Source organism: Culex pipiens, chromosome 2 (assembly GCF_016801865.2).
Source record: "Culex pipiens pallens isolate TS chromosome 2, TS_CPP_V2, whole genome shotgun sequence".
Classification (NCBI taxonomy): Eukaryota; Metazoa; Arthropoda; class Insecta; order Diptera; family Culicidae; genus Culex; species Culex pipiens.
Window position 1 is genome coordinate 93,161,919 of NC_068938.1, and position 17,930 is coordinate 93,179,848.

Genomic DNA, 17,930 nt, shown 5'->3' on the forward strand with positions numbered 1-17,930 from the left:
TTTCCCAAATTATGAAGCAATTTCTCCATCAGCAGCAACTTCCCCCAAAAAGGCAGTCATCTCAAAATTGCCAACCAAAAGAGAGTGGAGGGAAACAGAGTAAGAGAGTGAGGAGGGGGTGGCAAAATTTGCCTCACTCCGGCGGGCTGGCTTTCTTTCTTTTTGGACTGTGATCTACTCACATGAACACAACGCAGCGTAATTAACTCTCGCAGGTTTTGTTTATTCGAGTAACCTTGCTTCTTAGAAGAAAATAAAAAAAAACGAGCAGGGGTGAGAAATATATCGACTCCATGGTCCGTGGTAACATAAATCACGTCGTTAAACTCTGGCATGCCTATCGGGCCTTAACGATCGGAAACAGACAATACAGACTCAAAATTTAGTCAAGTTCATTACAAACTAAAAAAAGGTGTCGACGAGATTGAACTTGACCATCTCCTCGAGGTTATCGATACTGCAGCTATTGAAGTATGCTCGCTCGCACTAGCCTATTAATGACTGATTTTAAATCTTTGGAACTTAGCTCCTAACATGACTTGAACACGACTCGCCTAACCTCAGCCCTGGGCTGAGAAGCGCTCATCCTAACATCAAAAAAAATTAAAACATCTTAAAACCAAACATGACTTGAATCGAGAAATAAACCTCCCTATCGGAACGCGTCCCGTAGCGCGTCGTACGTCTGGTGGACGATGTTCCGCTTGCGGGTGAGAAGCTCCGCCACCAGTTCGAATTTGTCCTCGTTGCGCTTGAAGTACTCGTTGGTGTCCCGTTCGAGCTGGGCGATTTTCTCCGGCCGGACCTCCACCATCGACAGGAACTCCGTCAGGTACGGGTTGAACCGGAAGTAGCGACCCGGGGGGAGCAGGTCACTCAGGATGGTGTGGGTTGCTGGCGAATAAATAAAATTGCATTAAAAAAAAAGTTTAAATTAAACAAAATTATATTTTAGATAGTTGCAATCAGCCTGATTTTTTAATGCCTGGTATTTTATTAATTAAACTTCTCTTTTTGTTGTTCTTATTAATTATTCATTTTTTTAAAAACTAGAAAAACAGCATACATGTTCATCGGGTACCTATTTTAGACTAAATTTTACGATAGATTACAGACCCTTTGTTGGTTAGGTAATCGAAATACCTCTCCAATGAGTCTAGAACAATGAAGATCTGGCAACCCTGTCTCATGTTATGACCACTTAAGTGATATTTAATCACTTTTTAGAAGCCGGATCTCACATACATATATATGTAAACAATATCCGGATCCATCATCCGACTTATGGTTGGATAGGTAATCGAGGGAGCTTCCTGATAAGTTCAAAACATTGAAGATCTTCCAAAGAATTAATAATTCAGATGAAAATTATTACGAGATCTTTTATTTATGTCATCCATTTTCAGAAAGTAGTGAGGAAGGCATCAACCACACATGTGGATTACCCTCTACTACCTAACCCCGCCTTTAGACGGGCTTCGATAAAAATCTATTGTTCAACCAATTTTAGATCTTTAAAAGGCATTGGAAAGAAGAACTCTTTAATTTTTTGAAAATTTTAGGGGTTGCAGAATAGTGGTTCGCAAAGCGGCCTCAATTTAGAACTGTCAAAGCGGAACCAATTTACTGTTCGCAAAATGATAACAAGAAGTGGCAAGTATTGTAATCGATCTATAGTTTATTCTGTCGGTGGCGTCGATCTTTTGAGGTATTCGAAGTAAACAAATCTTAAGAAGAGGGTAGAATTCGAGATTGGGTAAATAATTTACCCTATCTCGATTGATAATTATTATCAATATCTATGAATGGCACATGCCAAATAATATTGAATAATCTTACTCCAACATTATCACTGCACTTCAAAAATACACAATCTCGGAAGTTCGATTCGGTTGTTCCAAAATTCCACCCACTTCTGACGCAATATTTCGTTACGTGGAAATCAAAACGGCCTCTTTTGGCCGTCGATTAGTCTATGAACAAAAAAAGTGCGAAGCCCTTAATTTTTCAACGAAAATTTAAACATGAACAGATTTAAAATAAATCAAAACAAGTATTTTCAGCAGCAAAAAATATGTCACGCTTGAGCTTGAACATAGCCTGCCAACTTTGTTTATGTTTACAGCTGTAGTGCAGATGTATAGAGCAATCTACGTGCACATGTATTGCGTATACGTACACGAAAAGAAAGTGAGGTTAAATTTTGTCCGGCCAGCAAAATCAAATGGTGCGCTAGTGTGTGTACGCAAAACGTCATAAAGCTCTATTAGTGGGGAGCAGTGGGGCATTCATTCGGAAATCACGTTACGCATTCTGTCTTTTCAGCACCCAGGTTTTACGTGACTGCCAATGTTTTTTAAAAATGTCATTTTTTAGAGGTCAACTATGGCTGTGTTTTTCACTAACATTTCCTATGTTCTAAGCAGGGCTGTGGAGTCGGAGTCGGAGTCGGAGCCGGAGTCGGTGGAGTCGGGTTTTTTTGGGGACCTGGAGTCGGAGTCGGAGTCGGAGTCGTCAAAACTCGAACAGCTGGAGTCGGAGCCGGAGTCGGAGTCGGCTAAATTTTACGAGCTGGAGTCGGAGTCGGAGTCGGAGCCGAAAATTCCTGATAACCCGGAGTCGGAGTCGGAGTCGGAGTTATCTAAAATTCAACAAAAATTATCTTTTTTTTATTGTTTAGTATTTGTTATAATGCAGGTTAATTCATAAAACTTCTTATTTTTTAATTGTTTTTTAAAGTCGCATGCATTGCGTGGCCATTTTTTTTTTAATAGATTTATCAGATGAGCAATTCTCTATGAAATCGGCCGATTTCAACCTTTTTTATTTTTTGTTTTTTTTTGCTATTTGACTCAAACTTTATGGGGGCCTTCCCACAAGAAGCCATTTTGTGTCAATGATTCACTCATAGTTATCTCAATACAATTTTGGCAGAAGTTCATATAAAAATGGTACGTAAATATTCGAAAATCTGTAACTTAACTTTTCAAGAATTTTTTTTATTTGTTTTGGTGTCTTCGGCAAAGTTGTAGATATTGTAGAAAACTATTAAAAACAGGTACACGGACAAAACATTTGGTGATTTTTTAATTACGTTTTATTTACAAAAAATAAATTTCAGAAAATCAAAATTTTTAAATTTTTGAGTTTTTTTTGTTTTTTTTTTTTCAGGGGACAAAACCCTGCATCAAGCCATCCTGAAGTATGAACCAAAACTTTGCCGACGAGTCATGATTTTTTTTAAATAGTGATTTATGTAAAAATTGAAAACTTGTACTTAACATTTTCTGACCTAATTATTGATGTAAAATCGAATTTGCCATCGAAAAGTATTTTACACATTTTTTGAGTAAGTACACCGTTTTAAAAATATATCCATTCAAAGCAAAATTTTGCCGAAAAATCCGGTTTTTTAATTTTTAAAATAGTGTCCATGATTGTCCATTTCTAAAAATATTGAATGTTTGGCCCTATTAAAATGTTAGTATTCATTAAAAAAATTTCCGAAAAGATCGGAAAATTTCACGAATGTTTCATTTTTCAATATTGAAAATCGGACTGCTGATATATAGACATTAGAAAATGGAGGGTTGTTTGGGTTAGACTTAAAAAAATCAATTTTCCTGTTTCTTTTATCCGCTGTATCTCAGCAACAAGTGGTCAAATCTTCTTAGACGAAATAGTAGGAAATTTTCTGAACTTTTCGATAAAGATATTTTCAGGAATGAACAATCATGGACACTATTTTCGAAAATAAAAAAAAACGGAATTTTTCGGACAATATTTAACTTTGAATACTATATTTTTAAAACGGTACACTTAATAAAAAAAATTGTAAAGTACTTTTCGATTACAAATTCGATTGTATTCGAAAAATGAGGTCGAAAAATTTTAAATACGTGATTTATTTTTTTACAAAAATCACTATTTTTTTAAAATCATAAATCGTCGGCAAAATTTTGGTCCATACTTCTGAATTGATCTTCTAAAATCCCTTAAAAACTGGAGATATTTTTTGATTTCTGTTTCAATTACGTTTAAAACTTGTTACCTGGAAAGTTTTTTTTTCACTTTTGTGATTCGAACTTATTTTCCTTGAGAAAAACATAACAATTAGAGAGTATTTAAGTAATCCTATTCAACAATGTTTTAAAAATAATAGGAAGTCGGTTAGAGTTTGTAGGCCGGAGTTGGAGTTGGAGTCGGAGTCGGTTCGAGCTGAAAGCCGGAGCCGGAGTCGGAGTCGGAGTCGGCTTATCTCAGAAAGCTGGAGTCGGAGTCGGAGTCGGAGTCGGAGTCGTTTGAAACATGACCCGACTCCGCAGCCCTGGTTCTAAGTAAAAATAAGTATGCAGTATTTTTTGTAGTGTCCTAGACTATGCCTCTACGCATTTTTTTTTAAATTTAAATGATAATGGTGCCATTCTATAGTAGAAAACGTGAAAACAGAGAGAATGCGTTACATGATTTTCGAATGATCCCAATTTGTTTACATCTACAAAGTAGGATGCTGTTCAAGCCCAAGCATGACTTTTTTCTTACTGGTAAATGAGCTGTTTTATAAACAGTGTGTTGTCTAGTTTTTGACATTTTTTGTCGGAAAATTGTCGCGTTTCGATCGGTTAGAAGAGATTTTTCTTTTTTATGGTTGAAGAAGGACTGCGGCGAGAGTGTAAAATTGTAAGAGATAAATTCCCTGGCTGATTTATGGTTCTGCGAAAAAAAACATCGCTGATTCTAGCGAAGCTGATCCAACAAACAGAAAAGTTTTTCATTAAACCAGGTTTTCCAACGGAATCAAACAATAATGACAGCTTCTGGAAGGATACAACCGCATCGACTACATAAACAACTTCCATTCATAATTATAAAAATAACGATCTTGCCTTAAACTTTATTAAGATTTCTTGACTTCAACTTCAGGTCTTCAAAAGCCACTCATTTTTCTATATTGAAAAAAAAAAACAATTTTTAATGATCGATAACAATACTCTCAATTTTTAACGAACAGTAAATTGGTTCCACTTTGACAGTTCAAAATTGAGGCCGTTTTGTGAACCACTAATCAGCACCCAGGTGCAAACAATGAAAATTTGAAAAAGTGTCTGTAAATTAAAATTAAAAAAAAACGAGAAATAATATTTGGGCGGTAGTCCATTGCGGGTAGCGAGGCCACGTGGTTACTCAGAAGGATTTTTCGTGTTTTTCAACGTCCATTTTGTAGTGAAAATCCTTTTTTTTTATCCGGTGGAATTTGATTTGATAACTCGATCAAAGAAGAACACGCGAAAAGACCTTCCCTTAGTATAGTTACTCGAAAGGTAACAAGTATTATTGTAACGCGATTCTTTGAGGTGAAACGGGACGCCAGTTCTTGGACAACTTCTGTTCAACTTAAATCAATCACTGAACTCGAAAGATTGCTTGCAATCTTTATATTAATCGTCTGAAACAGACAGAACTTATTTAAGTTTGTTGGAAGTCAACCCTGAGTCTGACTACCTATTCCAATCGAAGGCTGAAGAAAACCGAGCGAGGAGCGAAGGCAAATAAAGAACAAATGGTGGCCACCAACACCACCAACATGCTGGTGCAGCGCCTGGTAGTGTGAGCAAGTGCTGCCAGGAAACTTTCGCTATAAATGCTACTTTTCGTGAGTGTTTGCTTAAAATTTCATCAATTTTGGCAGCACTAAGCAGACCCAAAAGAGCGCTGGAAGAAAAAAGAACTAAGCTGAAAATAGAAAAATGGGCGTGGCCCAATGCACTCGACTGATTAGAATGCACTTTTTAAATATTTTTTTTAAATGCTTGTAAAAGGAATAGCATAACTTTTAATAAAAGTGAAAATAAACAGAAATGTTCACAGAAAGTTGCTCTACTCGTTGGTGTACTCGGTTTTAGTGAATTTCAAGGAACAATCCAGATTATCCAGCATCATTCAAACACGACCGCTTATTAGGCTTAAAATGGGCATATTTCCCCTATATGGTAATATGATATTTTTTTTAAATATACGTAAATATAATATCAAGTCCTTTTGAAATCATGTGCTCTTTCAGAAAAATAAAACATATCCAGTACATTGTTCTGGTAATCTGGAGGGAATCTAGTTGTTTCGTGGAAACAAACTTGCCTTGCGTTTTAAAACAGATAAAACAGATAAACGGGAAATGTCTCATCCGCAGCACCCGAATGCTTGCCTTTAGAATAATACCAGGTCCAGGTCCTAATACCGTTCAACAAACACTTTGATTTTGGGACGCATCATCATTTTCTATGGTGAATCCTGACCAAATACCCAACCATATTAAAAACTTTTCAAGTTCCTGGCATGTATCGCATGGCAGAAAAGATTAAGCTTATTTTTCGGAGCGCAATAGAATTATATATTTTGAAACTCACCTTCCGTATCGGTGGCCGAGTCCAGAATGCGCAGGAACTTGGTCTTCCACGAGCTCGAAAGTGATGCTTCCGCCAGAAAGTTCTCGCTCACAATCTTCCGTCCGTCCTTACCCTCACTAGGTTTCGTTCGCGTCCGACCCGTCCCAAGCGAGACCACACACTGAATGCGCTCGTTTGGCCACAAACACTTGGCCTCGTGAATGGCCACCGTCGTCGGGTTGTTGTACAGAATTCCACCGTCCTGGTGCAGCTGTCCCTCGAGCTGAAAGTCACCAAAGTACGCTGGGGCTGCCGTTGAGGCGCGGACCACTTCCCAGAGGCGGGCCGTGTGACTTCCGGCGTAAACCGACTGGACGTTTAGGGGGAAGGTGTAGTTTCGAAAGACGTGCGCGTCGATGTGCTGGTCGCAGATGGTTGTGGAGACGCAGCAGATCTAGGGGAAGGATTAAGTTTGGTAGAAGAAAGAGTTTGTTGAAGCTTCAATGTTTTACCTTTGGCACGTGCGTTAGCTTGGAGGTGTCGATGATCCGCCAGTAGCCAACGTGTTTCTTCAGCAGCCCTTCCCACATTTCCGCATCGTAATACGCGTGGGACGAAACGAGCCGGGACGCGCCGGCCAGTTTGTCCAGCGTTGACGGCCGGTGAAAGATCGTATGGCTTGTCTTCTTGTACAAGTGAATACACTCATCCAGTGTGACGTTCTTCTCGGAAGCTACGGCAAAAGAAACAAAAACATTAAATCCCATTCAAGTTCATGACCAGTTAAATCACACTGATAAGGAAACCCTCGCAACAACCCACTCTTATCACCATAACTTACCTAGCGCACACACCAAGTTCGCTCCTGCCGAAACTCCACACACGATATCGAACAGGTCGAATATCTTCCGATTCGTCATCTTCTCGAGCTTACGCAGCAGTTCCATCACGATAAGCCCCCGAATGCCTCCTCCATCGATGCTCAATATCCGAATGCCCTGCCCCGGAAGTGGCCCCACATACCCCAGCAGGGTCAACCCAAGCCGGGCACTGTCAACTATGGCCGGATCGGGTGAGTGGCGCAGTTCCTTCAGCAGCTCGATCGCTCCCTCCTGTACGGCGAAGGCCTTCTCCGAGGGAGACCGCTCCAGCTGTTGGACCAACTCGTACAGGACTTGGCGCTGGCGCTCCAGCGGAATGGCCTGGCGGCGCAGATCCAGCAGAGCATGCCGCGTTTGGGACTGGTTCGAGCGCTGCAATTGATCATGTGTGTGATTATTTTGATATTAAATTTTAAATATCATTTATCATTTTTCCATCATTGATACTGTTGTTCTAATCGAGTCCGTCCCATATGTAAAAACAGCAAGCCGAGAAAAACGCAAGTCAAATGTGTCCCGCCCATAAGGTTACGTGTTAGAATTTTACGAAAAAGTGAATTTTCTACGGTTTTCTGGTTACTAAAGTTTATTGGTTTTTCTGATAGTTCACATGATTTCGAACCAAACGGCATAATTAACTCAATATTGACGAAATTACATATGGGATGGACTTGATTTGGGCGGCAGTGCATCGAAACCAAAGCTTCAATATTTTAATTCTTATTCGATATTTAAATATAATTACATAATGAGCATTCCACTTTAGAACCGTAAAAAAGGCAAAAAAAAAAATTTAAAAAGAAATATTAGACTTTGGACAACAAAAATTTGCTGTTTTTCACTGCGTGTTTTCTGGGCAGCCTTTAAAAGAGAAAAATAATCATCGCAATTTTCAAAATTGACAATTTTGAAAAAAATACTTCTCGGCATTCCAATGCTCCAGTAGGGTGGGTCACAAAAGCAAATAGTTGAGCTAGATCGGATAGGCGGCCAGAATATCATAGTTCCATATCTACAGAAGCTCTCCTGAAATTTTCAGCCAATTTGGTTCAGAATTCGAGGTGCCCATTTGATTTCAATTTTGTATTGGATATTGGACCCGTTAGTATGGGGAAAACGGCACTTTTTATAGTTTATTATTCTATAAATCCAAAACTGGACCGAATAACATACTGTGTGAGCTGGTTTATAGAATTTTTATGGGGAACAACTTTGTAGAACATCTCGAAACGATCTGAGCAGAACTGGCTTAGTTATAAGTGGTTTAAGCTAAGTTGTTTCTCCAGGGTTAAATCTAGGACTAAATTATAGTCTTTTTATCATATCGGTCAAAAAAAATTCAAAAACTGCAACCTTCTACAATGTTTTGTCTTGTTTTAAAACACATTATTTGATACGTAAAAATTATTTAAAAAAAACTAAGAAAATAGATATCTCATTAATTTTCCGATGAAACATTTCGCTCTTTGAAGCATCAAAATGTTGAGAAAATTTCTTATAGGGCACTTTTCAAAGTAGCGATGACTATTTTTTCCTGAAAACTTTCTATTTCTATTAAATATTTTATCAATACATTTTTTGAAATATAAGCAGTTCTCTGATAAAAACTTAGGCAAAAAATCTCGTGTAAAGAAAGTTCCTTTTTACAGAGCAATTTTCTCAGATTTCGGTCATTCGTTTTTTTTGTGTTTTTTAATCCGACTGAACCTTTTTTGGTGCCTTCGGTATACTCAAAGAAGCCATTTTGCATCATTAGTTTGTCCATATAATTTTCGATACAAATTTGGCAGCTGTCCATACAAAAACGATGTATGAAAATTCAAAAATCTGTATCTTTTGAAGGAATTTTTTGATCAATTTGGTGTCTTCGGCAAAGTTGTACACAGAAAAAATCCTTTAAATTTACATTATTTATCATGTACCAAAAGGTATCATAATAAATGATGATTTTTTTTTTCAGGTTCATTGGGAATTTACATTAGATTCATTGGAAATTTACATAAGTTTTGAAAATTTACATTAGTTCAAATCAACTAATTCTGGTTGGCCAATTTTTTTCAAAAAATCTAAATATTTGTCGAAAATATTTTTCAACTTCATTTTCCGACGTAAAATCAAATTTGAAATCAAAAAGTACGTTAGTGCAATTTTTATAAAGTGCACCGTTTTCAAGTTATAGCCATTTTTAGGTAACTTTTTTGAAAAAAGTCGCAGTTTTTTTTTTAAATAGTAGACATGTTTGCACACTTCTGAAAAAAAAATTTTGGGGGAAGCTGAGAAAATTCTCTATATTTTGCGTTTTTGAACTTGTGGATACGACCTTAAGTTGCTGAGATATTGCCATGCAAAGATTTAAAAACAGGAAAATTGATGTTTTATAAGTCTCACGCTAACAACCCACCATTTTCTAACGTCGATATCTCAGCAACTACCTAATGGTCCGATTTACAATGTTAAAATATGAAACATTCGTGAAATTTTCCGATCTTTTCAAAAACAATATTTCCAAAAAAATCAAATCAAGACTAACATTTAAAAAGGACGTAATGTTGAATGTTTAGCCGTTTTGAAATGTTAGTCTTGATTTGAAAAAAATGTAAAATTTTGTATTTTATTCCAATTTTAATTCTGTAGCCGGCTGTGGAAAGATAGAACTAAAATCATTTTTAATTTAAGAATGAAGGATAAACAAGGCAAATTTTAAATTGAGATGATTTTACGAGTTTCAAATGATTGATGTTAAGTGAGGTGCTGATTACTTCTTGGCCAGAAAATATATTCTTTAAATAGTTGAAAATCTACACGGATTTAGAAGTAAGTACAATTTATTGAGGAAAAATCAAAATATTTTTTTTGCGTTGATTTAGGCCTTTTCAAAATAAGTCCGAAATTCAGGGGGCAAAAAAAATATTTTTTCAAAAATCTTCAAAATTTTAATGAAAATAGAAGTCAAATCAACTTAAAACAATCTAAAACGTGGTTAGGTTGAGCATCTTTGTATTCACAATCTAAAACGCATTTTTCTGCATTTATAATCACATTTAGCATGTTTGGGCTGGATTGAAAGTATTTTGAATTATTATGAAATTCCAATGTGCAGTACCGCAAAAACTTTTTTTTTTGCAAAAAAATAAATTTTCGTCACCCCCTCCCCCCCCCCCCGCCTCCCCTCCCTCTTGACTTTGGTCAGAGTCGAGGGACATAAACTTCAAAAAATATTTGCAACGGCCTTACTATTGTGTTATTTTGGGTTGGTTTTTTAATATATATTTTTTCCTTTTTCCCGCTGAAGAAAAGTTATCATTTAAACTTGAAAGTTAGGCCGTTGCAAATATTTTCAAAGTTTATGTCGCCCCCCTTCCCTTTTTATGAAAATTCTATTATTTTTGCTTTAATCAGGCTTGGAAATTTACAGAAACTTTTAAGATAATCAGAATATTGTTATAGACGTGCAACAAAAGAATTATGCATGGATGATTAAACAAATTAACACGCCGTCGACAAAGCATTACCTGCAAAATGAGACATTCAAAAATGACCGAAAGGACGACAATAACTCAATAATATTAAGGGGATTTATTCAAGAAAAGAATAAAAATGTACAGCAGAAACACGAACGAAAGGTGTATCGTCGAATTACTGTCGGAATTTTAGTGAAAGTTATTGAACTCATAACTTTGCACAAACGAAGAATTGCAAGACACAATTTGGCAAAGGAAAAACACCAAAACATTGAATCATACCCCCTCCATTACACGAAACGAAATGATCAGGCAAAGGAAAATCGATTTCAAACACTGTACAACCCCGCAGTAGAGGGTGACCAGCTTATATAATTGCCGCGGCTCAAATCATATTTTTAGAAATAAATATATTTAGCAAGACGTGTCCCACAAATCTAATAAATGGGATACCTTTTGATGTTTCGGGAGTTGATCCTGTCCAGTCCATGGTTCGGCCGAGGCAATCCGTGCCCTACTGGCAACTATCGGCAGTCTACTACCTGCAGATCAGAACACACACAACAACAGCATTGTAATCAGCATTGCAGGGCATAGGATTTGGGCAACGGGGTACAAATTTCTACTAAATTTTGCTACTTCAATCACGAACCAATAAAAGCCTTCCAGCCGTTCATGTTCTGCCAACACTGGTCAACAAACTTTCTTTCAACAAACAACTAACTATTCACAAAAAAGGACTCCGCAATCGGATTAGCTAACGCGATGCTCCATACTTGACCACATCCAAGAAAAGTATGAAGATTCAACTTTTTCTTTCCAAATAAAAAAAAACCTTTTTCACAACATCGCACGAATCACGCCACTCACTGACTGACCTGGCAGAATGTTGTTTGTGTTTGATCTTGAAAATCTGCCTGAACTGGTGATGGTGTGTGAGAAATGGGGTGGCACGCAAACTCACAACCACGACGATTTCGTCTTTGTGTTGTGGGTGACAGCATAGCTACGCGTGGTATCAGCATCGGATAGCGGAGCATAAAAATAGAAGAAAATGGAAAGCAAAACATAAACGAGGCGAAATGTTAAGGTAGGTGCACACGATGGAGCACGGTGCAGAAAATGAAGGTTTTGGTGAGTAATGTTTTTGTTTCATTTTGGTAATGTTTTTATGTTTTTTTTTTGTTTAATTTTTTAAGTCTTTTTACATGTTCATTTGTCTGTTTTGATTTGATATTCTAGTTTTAGACTTATTGTACGACTTTCAATCATTACCCAAGTAACCATCCAGCATTAATATAAATCATACATTAGCTCTTCATCAGCATTCACCAACTAGTTAGTCATAAAACAGCTGAGATCAGAACAAATCAGCTCTAAAACAGTTGCTTTAGGCTTTGCTGAAACGCAGCTGAATTAACAAAAACTGGCTAAATTTGGCATCGATTTAGTGTTCAGTAGTAGAAACAGCCAGTTGGAATCCATCTTAGGTTCAACGAAAGACCCCATACCGACTTTAGGCAAACCCGGAATCTACGAGGTATCCTGCGGCCACTGTGATATGAGCTACATTGGACAAACTAAGAGATTGCTGCAAACCAGGTTGGATGAGCATATACACACATATGTCAAAATTGCCATGGAGGAAAAACGGAAAGGATTTGTCCCCCATTTCAAGTCAGCAGTAACCGAACACATCATCGAGGAAAAACATAACATCACAACTAGCGACGCGGTCATCTTAAGACACATCACTAACCCATCGAAGCTGGCTGTCGCTGAAAGTTTGGAAATCTTCAAGGCAGGCAACAAACGTTTACTCAACAAGGATTCAGGTAACGGCTCAACGTGGCTGTTTAAGCTGTTACCTATACAGGCACAAAAGAAGAACAAGGAGGTAGTACCTACAGTAACTACAAATATGGATACACCAGCGATGAACCTTCAGTCGAGAACAGAACACTGATGAAGTCTGCAAGTAGTAGACGAAATACGTATCTGTCAAGATATTAAAAATATATAGCGGAATTAAAAGGAACAACTCGTCTCTTTGTATTCACAGTAATGCATTCTGCTAAAACGCTCAACCAAACCACAATTAGCTGAATTAATGCTATTCCTAGGAACACTGTTGGATTTTTTCCCATTAACTGGCAACACAGTAGAGGTGTGAAAGAGAGAGAATGAAGCAAACGAAAATAAACACATGTCTTACTCGATCATCCCTTCAACTAGAACAACCATCACAAACCGGCGGAGGAAATTTCCGCTGTCAGTTGGTGGCTGAGATTTATCATGATTTCTGGAGTTTTTTTTTTGAAAAGGGCCAATAAACCAAATTTTCAGTTTTTGCTTTTTGGGTGTTTTTTAATACCCCTGACTCAAGGCGGTTTCAAAAACACCCAAAAAGCAAAAACTGGAAATTTGGTTTATTGGACCTTTTCAAAAAAAAACTCCAGATTTCATGCTTTAGCAGGTGCTGTCGATTTTTTCAGTCCTTATCGAAATTTTTCGTAAGAGCTGAATAAATAAAATGAGGACTAATGTTGCGATTATTATCAAAGAGAATCGCTTCTTTTGAAAAATGTAGGTTGGCCTAAAGGTTAAACATTTTCGGGCCTCTTCGGTGCCTAAAGAATAGGTCTATTCCCGTACTGCAGAATTCTGCAATTCTGCACAAAAACGGCAGCAGAGCGTTCCCGTACTTTTCTGCAACAAAAGTAACTTTTCTCTCAGGCAGAACTTCTGCAGTGAGAGAGGTAGAAGTTGCAGCAAAACCGTTCCCGTACTTTTCTGCAAGCTCTCTCTTCCCTTTCTTGTTGAAAAGTTACTGCAATTTGGTGTGATGGATGTTGAGTACACGCTTACATAAAATTTGCAAGTTGGGTGAAATCAAGCATTTTATTATTAGTTGTAATAATAAATGATTTTGGGGTAGTTTTTTTATGTCTGGTTTTATTGAGAACGATTTTTTTATGTTAACGATTTCAGGCTTAGTTCAGTCATGTAAATGATAAAGCGATTTTTTAGTGTTACTATTTTTACCTGATAAAAAATTGAAAGCTTAAGCCATAGTATTACAGCACGGCTAGTACCTCAACTAAAAAAAAGTGCTATAAACACAAATTGTTTTAAAAACTTTTGAAAGACACATTTCTTTTGAGTTCAATAAATTCAAATAAATATTTGTTTAGGATAATATTTTTTTATCTTAAATGGATTTTGAATATACTAAATATATGTGTTAAAATAATAGGTAAATTTAATTGGCAATTAAAAAATTGTACCTTTAACGGTGCTACCAATTTGAACAAAAAAAATATTAATGTAATTTTGTCGAAATTTAAATTCTGAAACTCTGAAATTCTTGAATTCTTAAATTCATAAATTCTCAAATTATTAAATTCTTAAGTTCCTAAATTCTAAAAATTCTTGAATTCTTCGCCATCTTGAATCATAAAAAACACACATATTTTGGAGTCATATTTTAGGTTAGAAACTCAAATTTAGATGATCTAGAGATTGGAAATTTGGACTGTTTCTATTTTATTTATGTTTGAGTTTTAAAATTTTTGATTTACAGAATTTTTTAATTTTACTTATTTTTGAAATTATAATTTCTTAAATTTTCCATTTTATTATTTTTAACTGTAGCTGTTGAATTTTTGGTGTTCTGAACTCATAAATATTCAAACTTTTGTTTTTTTTTATTTACATTTTGTTTTCAACCATTATTTTTTTATTTTGAATTTTTATTTTTTTTTGAAATTTAAAACATTTTGAAATATTTAGTTTATAATTATTTGATTTTTTAACCTTTGAATTTGTGTTTTATTATTCTTTTTTTTCATTTTTATATTTCTCAAATATCTGATATCTGTTTTTTGAAAGTTTCTCAATTTGAAAATATTAGTTTTTTTTAAATATTTTTAACAATGGATTTTGTAATTTCCAGTTTTTTTAATTTAAGTGTTTCAATTATTTTGAGTTTTTGATTCATTTTTATAATTTTGTCAATTTTGCTGCGTCACCATTGTTCTTTCGTGTGACATCCAGTCATAATTTATTTATGTTATCATGAATAATCTTTTAAACATTTTGCAATTAAAACATGTGTTGGTCCCTTCTATATAAAACCTTTGGTTGTCTTTTTTAATCATATTTATTAAATGTACCTGCCGCTCTCATTTTTTTACCTGATGTGAAAAATTTGAGTTGTTTCTAATATTAACTTCTACCTAAGCATAATTAATTTATAGTTACTTAATAAATAATACATCCTTGATTTTTTAAATAAAATGTTGTACTGCATAAAAAATAATATCCCCGTTATAGAGGTAAACTAAACTTAAGAATTCTTTCAATTACTTTTTTTGTGAACCATTTTTTTATATTTTGAAATAATTAAACAACTTTAATGCCCAATTTGAGTAAATCCACTCAGCTGTGTACAATATTGCAGAAAAAGTACTGGAACGCACTACCCAGGCAAAAGTTTTGCGGTTTCTCACCTTGCAGAACTTCTGCAAAAGAGAGAGATGAAGAGAGCGAGCTGAACGGGAACGTGCTGCAAAAAACTGACTTATGCTGGCTGCAGAATTCTGCAGAAGTTGCAGAAATTCTGCAATTCTGCAAGTACGGGAATAGACCTAATCTTCAGAATTCGCCGTGGGTACTGGGGTACTGGTCCTAAAGGAGGAACCTGCCCCAGCAGAGTCTGACGGAGCATATACCACAGAGTTATTTTAGGTATCATGCAAAGTACAAGCTTTTGTAGGTTTAAAAACAGCTGCAGTATATGTGCCTGTTTTTAGGTTTCTTTATGTGTCACTTTTTCATTCTTTTGTAGTTTATCACCTTTTTATATACAGTCCAGACTCGATTATCCGAAGGACTTGGCAAAATTTCAATTCGGATAATCGAATCACAAAAAAAATATCTATTTTTGGTTGTCGAGCTTACATTTTTTAATTTAATAGGGTCTAAAATCGGGTCGCAGAATTCAAACTTGTAGTTAAAAGCAAGAAAATAAAAAAAAAAACAAGAAAACAAATTTTTTTTGCTCATGATTCGATTATTCAAAGTCCCATACAAAACCTTCGGATAGAGGTTGTGAATATCTTTTCACAATCAAAACGAATTAAAAAACATTATGAAAAGGGGATCGAAAGGTGTGAATTTTCTTTACAAAACTGTTATATTTTTTAAGATCTGCTATCAAGTCAGATAAGTTTGAAATTTACACAAAAAAAATCAAGACCCCATTTTTACCTATTGAATATTTTCATTTATTTGGTTTTCCTAAACTGCCGTTCTACGCATAATTGCCCATGTCATTTTTGGACGATTCTGATTTTTTATCATTTTTAAGTTTAGTTTTACGTATGCTTTCAGAAAAACATTTAAAACAACACCAAGTCTGTTTGTCCCATCGTTGAACTTCTACGCATAATTGTCCCACCAAGTAGTTTCTATTACGAAATCATGAGTTTTACGAAGCATTTTATCTTGTTTAGGGCGAATAGGGACCCACGGGACAATTATGCGTAGAAACACAGAAATCGCTCTAAAAATTTCAATCGCGTTTTTCTCAGTTGCCCTTTTTTGAACATGGGACAATTATGTGTAGAACGGCAGTATACAGACCGGAAAAAACACATAATTCTCAGTATTAATCTCAATGATAAATTTTCCGGGAAACCAACGTAGAATTTTGTCAATTCACGAAACCTGGAAGTTTTTCTTCTTCTTCTTCTTTCAAATTTGATCTGTGACGGCAGCGATGGAAGAATTTTTTTCAAAAGAAATTTTTTTGACTCTCACCAAGAGAAAAAAAACAGAAGGGAACGTGGCTCTCTCGCGCACGAAAAATCGGCAAAAGCAAACTCAAAAAATCAACATCTTGATTATTCAGCGGAACACCGATTTCACAACTACTCTTGCAGGTGTAACGTCACACGTTCAAAAAATACCTGTCACTATTCGTAGTTTAACAGTGTATGTAAACAAAACAATAAAATTCACCACAAATCTTCTACTGATTGATTTTTTTTTTCGAAAAGTTCGGGAGCGATTTTCTTTCGCGGGTGAAGAAAATTCGCTAGCGAACAAGATTTTTTGTTGCGATTATTCCATCCCTGTCTGTGAGTTATCCTCAAGCTTATAGACTTTAACAAGGGTCCTGATTTCCGGCTCAAAGATCATAAATCACTCACTCATCGCCGAGCGAATCTTTGCCGACTGGAGTGCGCAACCATTCGCGAGCGAACACGACACGCTGGCTGCCAGCGGCTTGCTCAATCGTGAATTTCTTTTCCTAAACCGTCCGTCAACCCGAGTCATACCTACACAAATATGTTCAGAGAGGAGAGAGCCCAAAAAGATACCAGCGCGGCGCCCACTTGGCCTGTACTACAACAGTTTGCCGTCAATTAGAATTTGGCATGGTAGAGATTGCTGCCAAATGTGTCTCTCATGTTGTGTAAACAACGAAATTTCAAAATATTATTGATATCTTGGATTTTTAGCAATTCCTTCAATGATCACAGCAAAGCCGATCGCACACTTTTTTCAGTCAGCTTAGAGCGACTTAACGAAATCGGTCATTCTGAGCCATTTGCTGTATTACCCGATTGGAATGAGAGGGAGAGCAAAAAGATTGCCCAAAAAGTATCCACGTGGTTTATGGACGGTCCCGTTACAAAGAAAACTAAAAAAATCAAATTTGGTTTAAAATGAGTGCGTTTGGGCCTTTTCATTTGAGTCGATTAAATTTTTTTAAATATTTGTATTCGAAAGATCGAAAAATTTCGAGAAAGTTTTCCTTTTTTAATTTTTCTACAAGGAATAAAAGGCTTTTTGTCATTTGTTATTTTCAAAAATGGTTATTTTGCTTTTTTTTAGTTCGTTGTAAATATTTTTTAAAGTGTTTTTTTCGTTTTTGCCTTTCTTACAGAAGAAAGGTGTAAAGTTTGCTTTTGGAAAAACGCTTTTTTCAGAAATCTTAAAAAAATCGTGCACGGCGGGGAATCGTCCCAGAAAAAAATCCTATTACTAATTTGAAGGTTTTGATGCGCTCTTTCGATTGAATTTTGGCCCGAAACCCGGAACTCAAAGCCTGATTTTTGAGAGCTCTTTTTCTGAAATACTTGGGCGATGTCTGTATCCGCTCTTAAAAATTTGTGTCTTCCATCATTGGAAAACCA

At 36.0% G+C, this 17,930-nt stretch overlaps 1 protein-coding gene across 1 annotated transcript; it reads right to left on the minus strand.

Annotated features, from left to right (window-relative positions):
* Positions 1 to 202: 202 nt before the first annotated feature.
* LOC120425203 (calcium-independent phospholipase A2-gamma-like) lies at positions 203 to 11,615 on the minus strand. Its single transcript, XM_039589634.2, has 6 exons — positions 11,378 to 11,615; positions 11,179 to 11,267; positions 7,225 to 7,636; positions 6,896 to 7,116; positions 6,405 to 6,837; positions 203 to 894 (listed from the first exon to the last, which is right to left on the minus strand). Exons 1-6 carry the CDS (start codon positions 11,400 to 11,402, stop codon positions 653 to 655), a joined length of 1,422 nt encoding a protein of 473 aa, XP_039445568.1. The 5' UTR covers positions 11,403 to 11,615; the 3' UTR covers positions 203 to 652.
* Between the last annotated feature and the right edge of the window lie 6,315 nt (positions 11,616 to 17,930).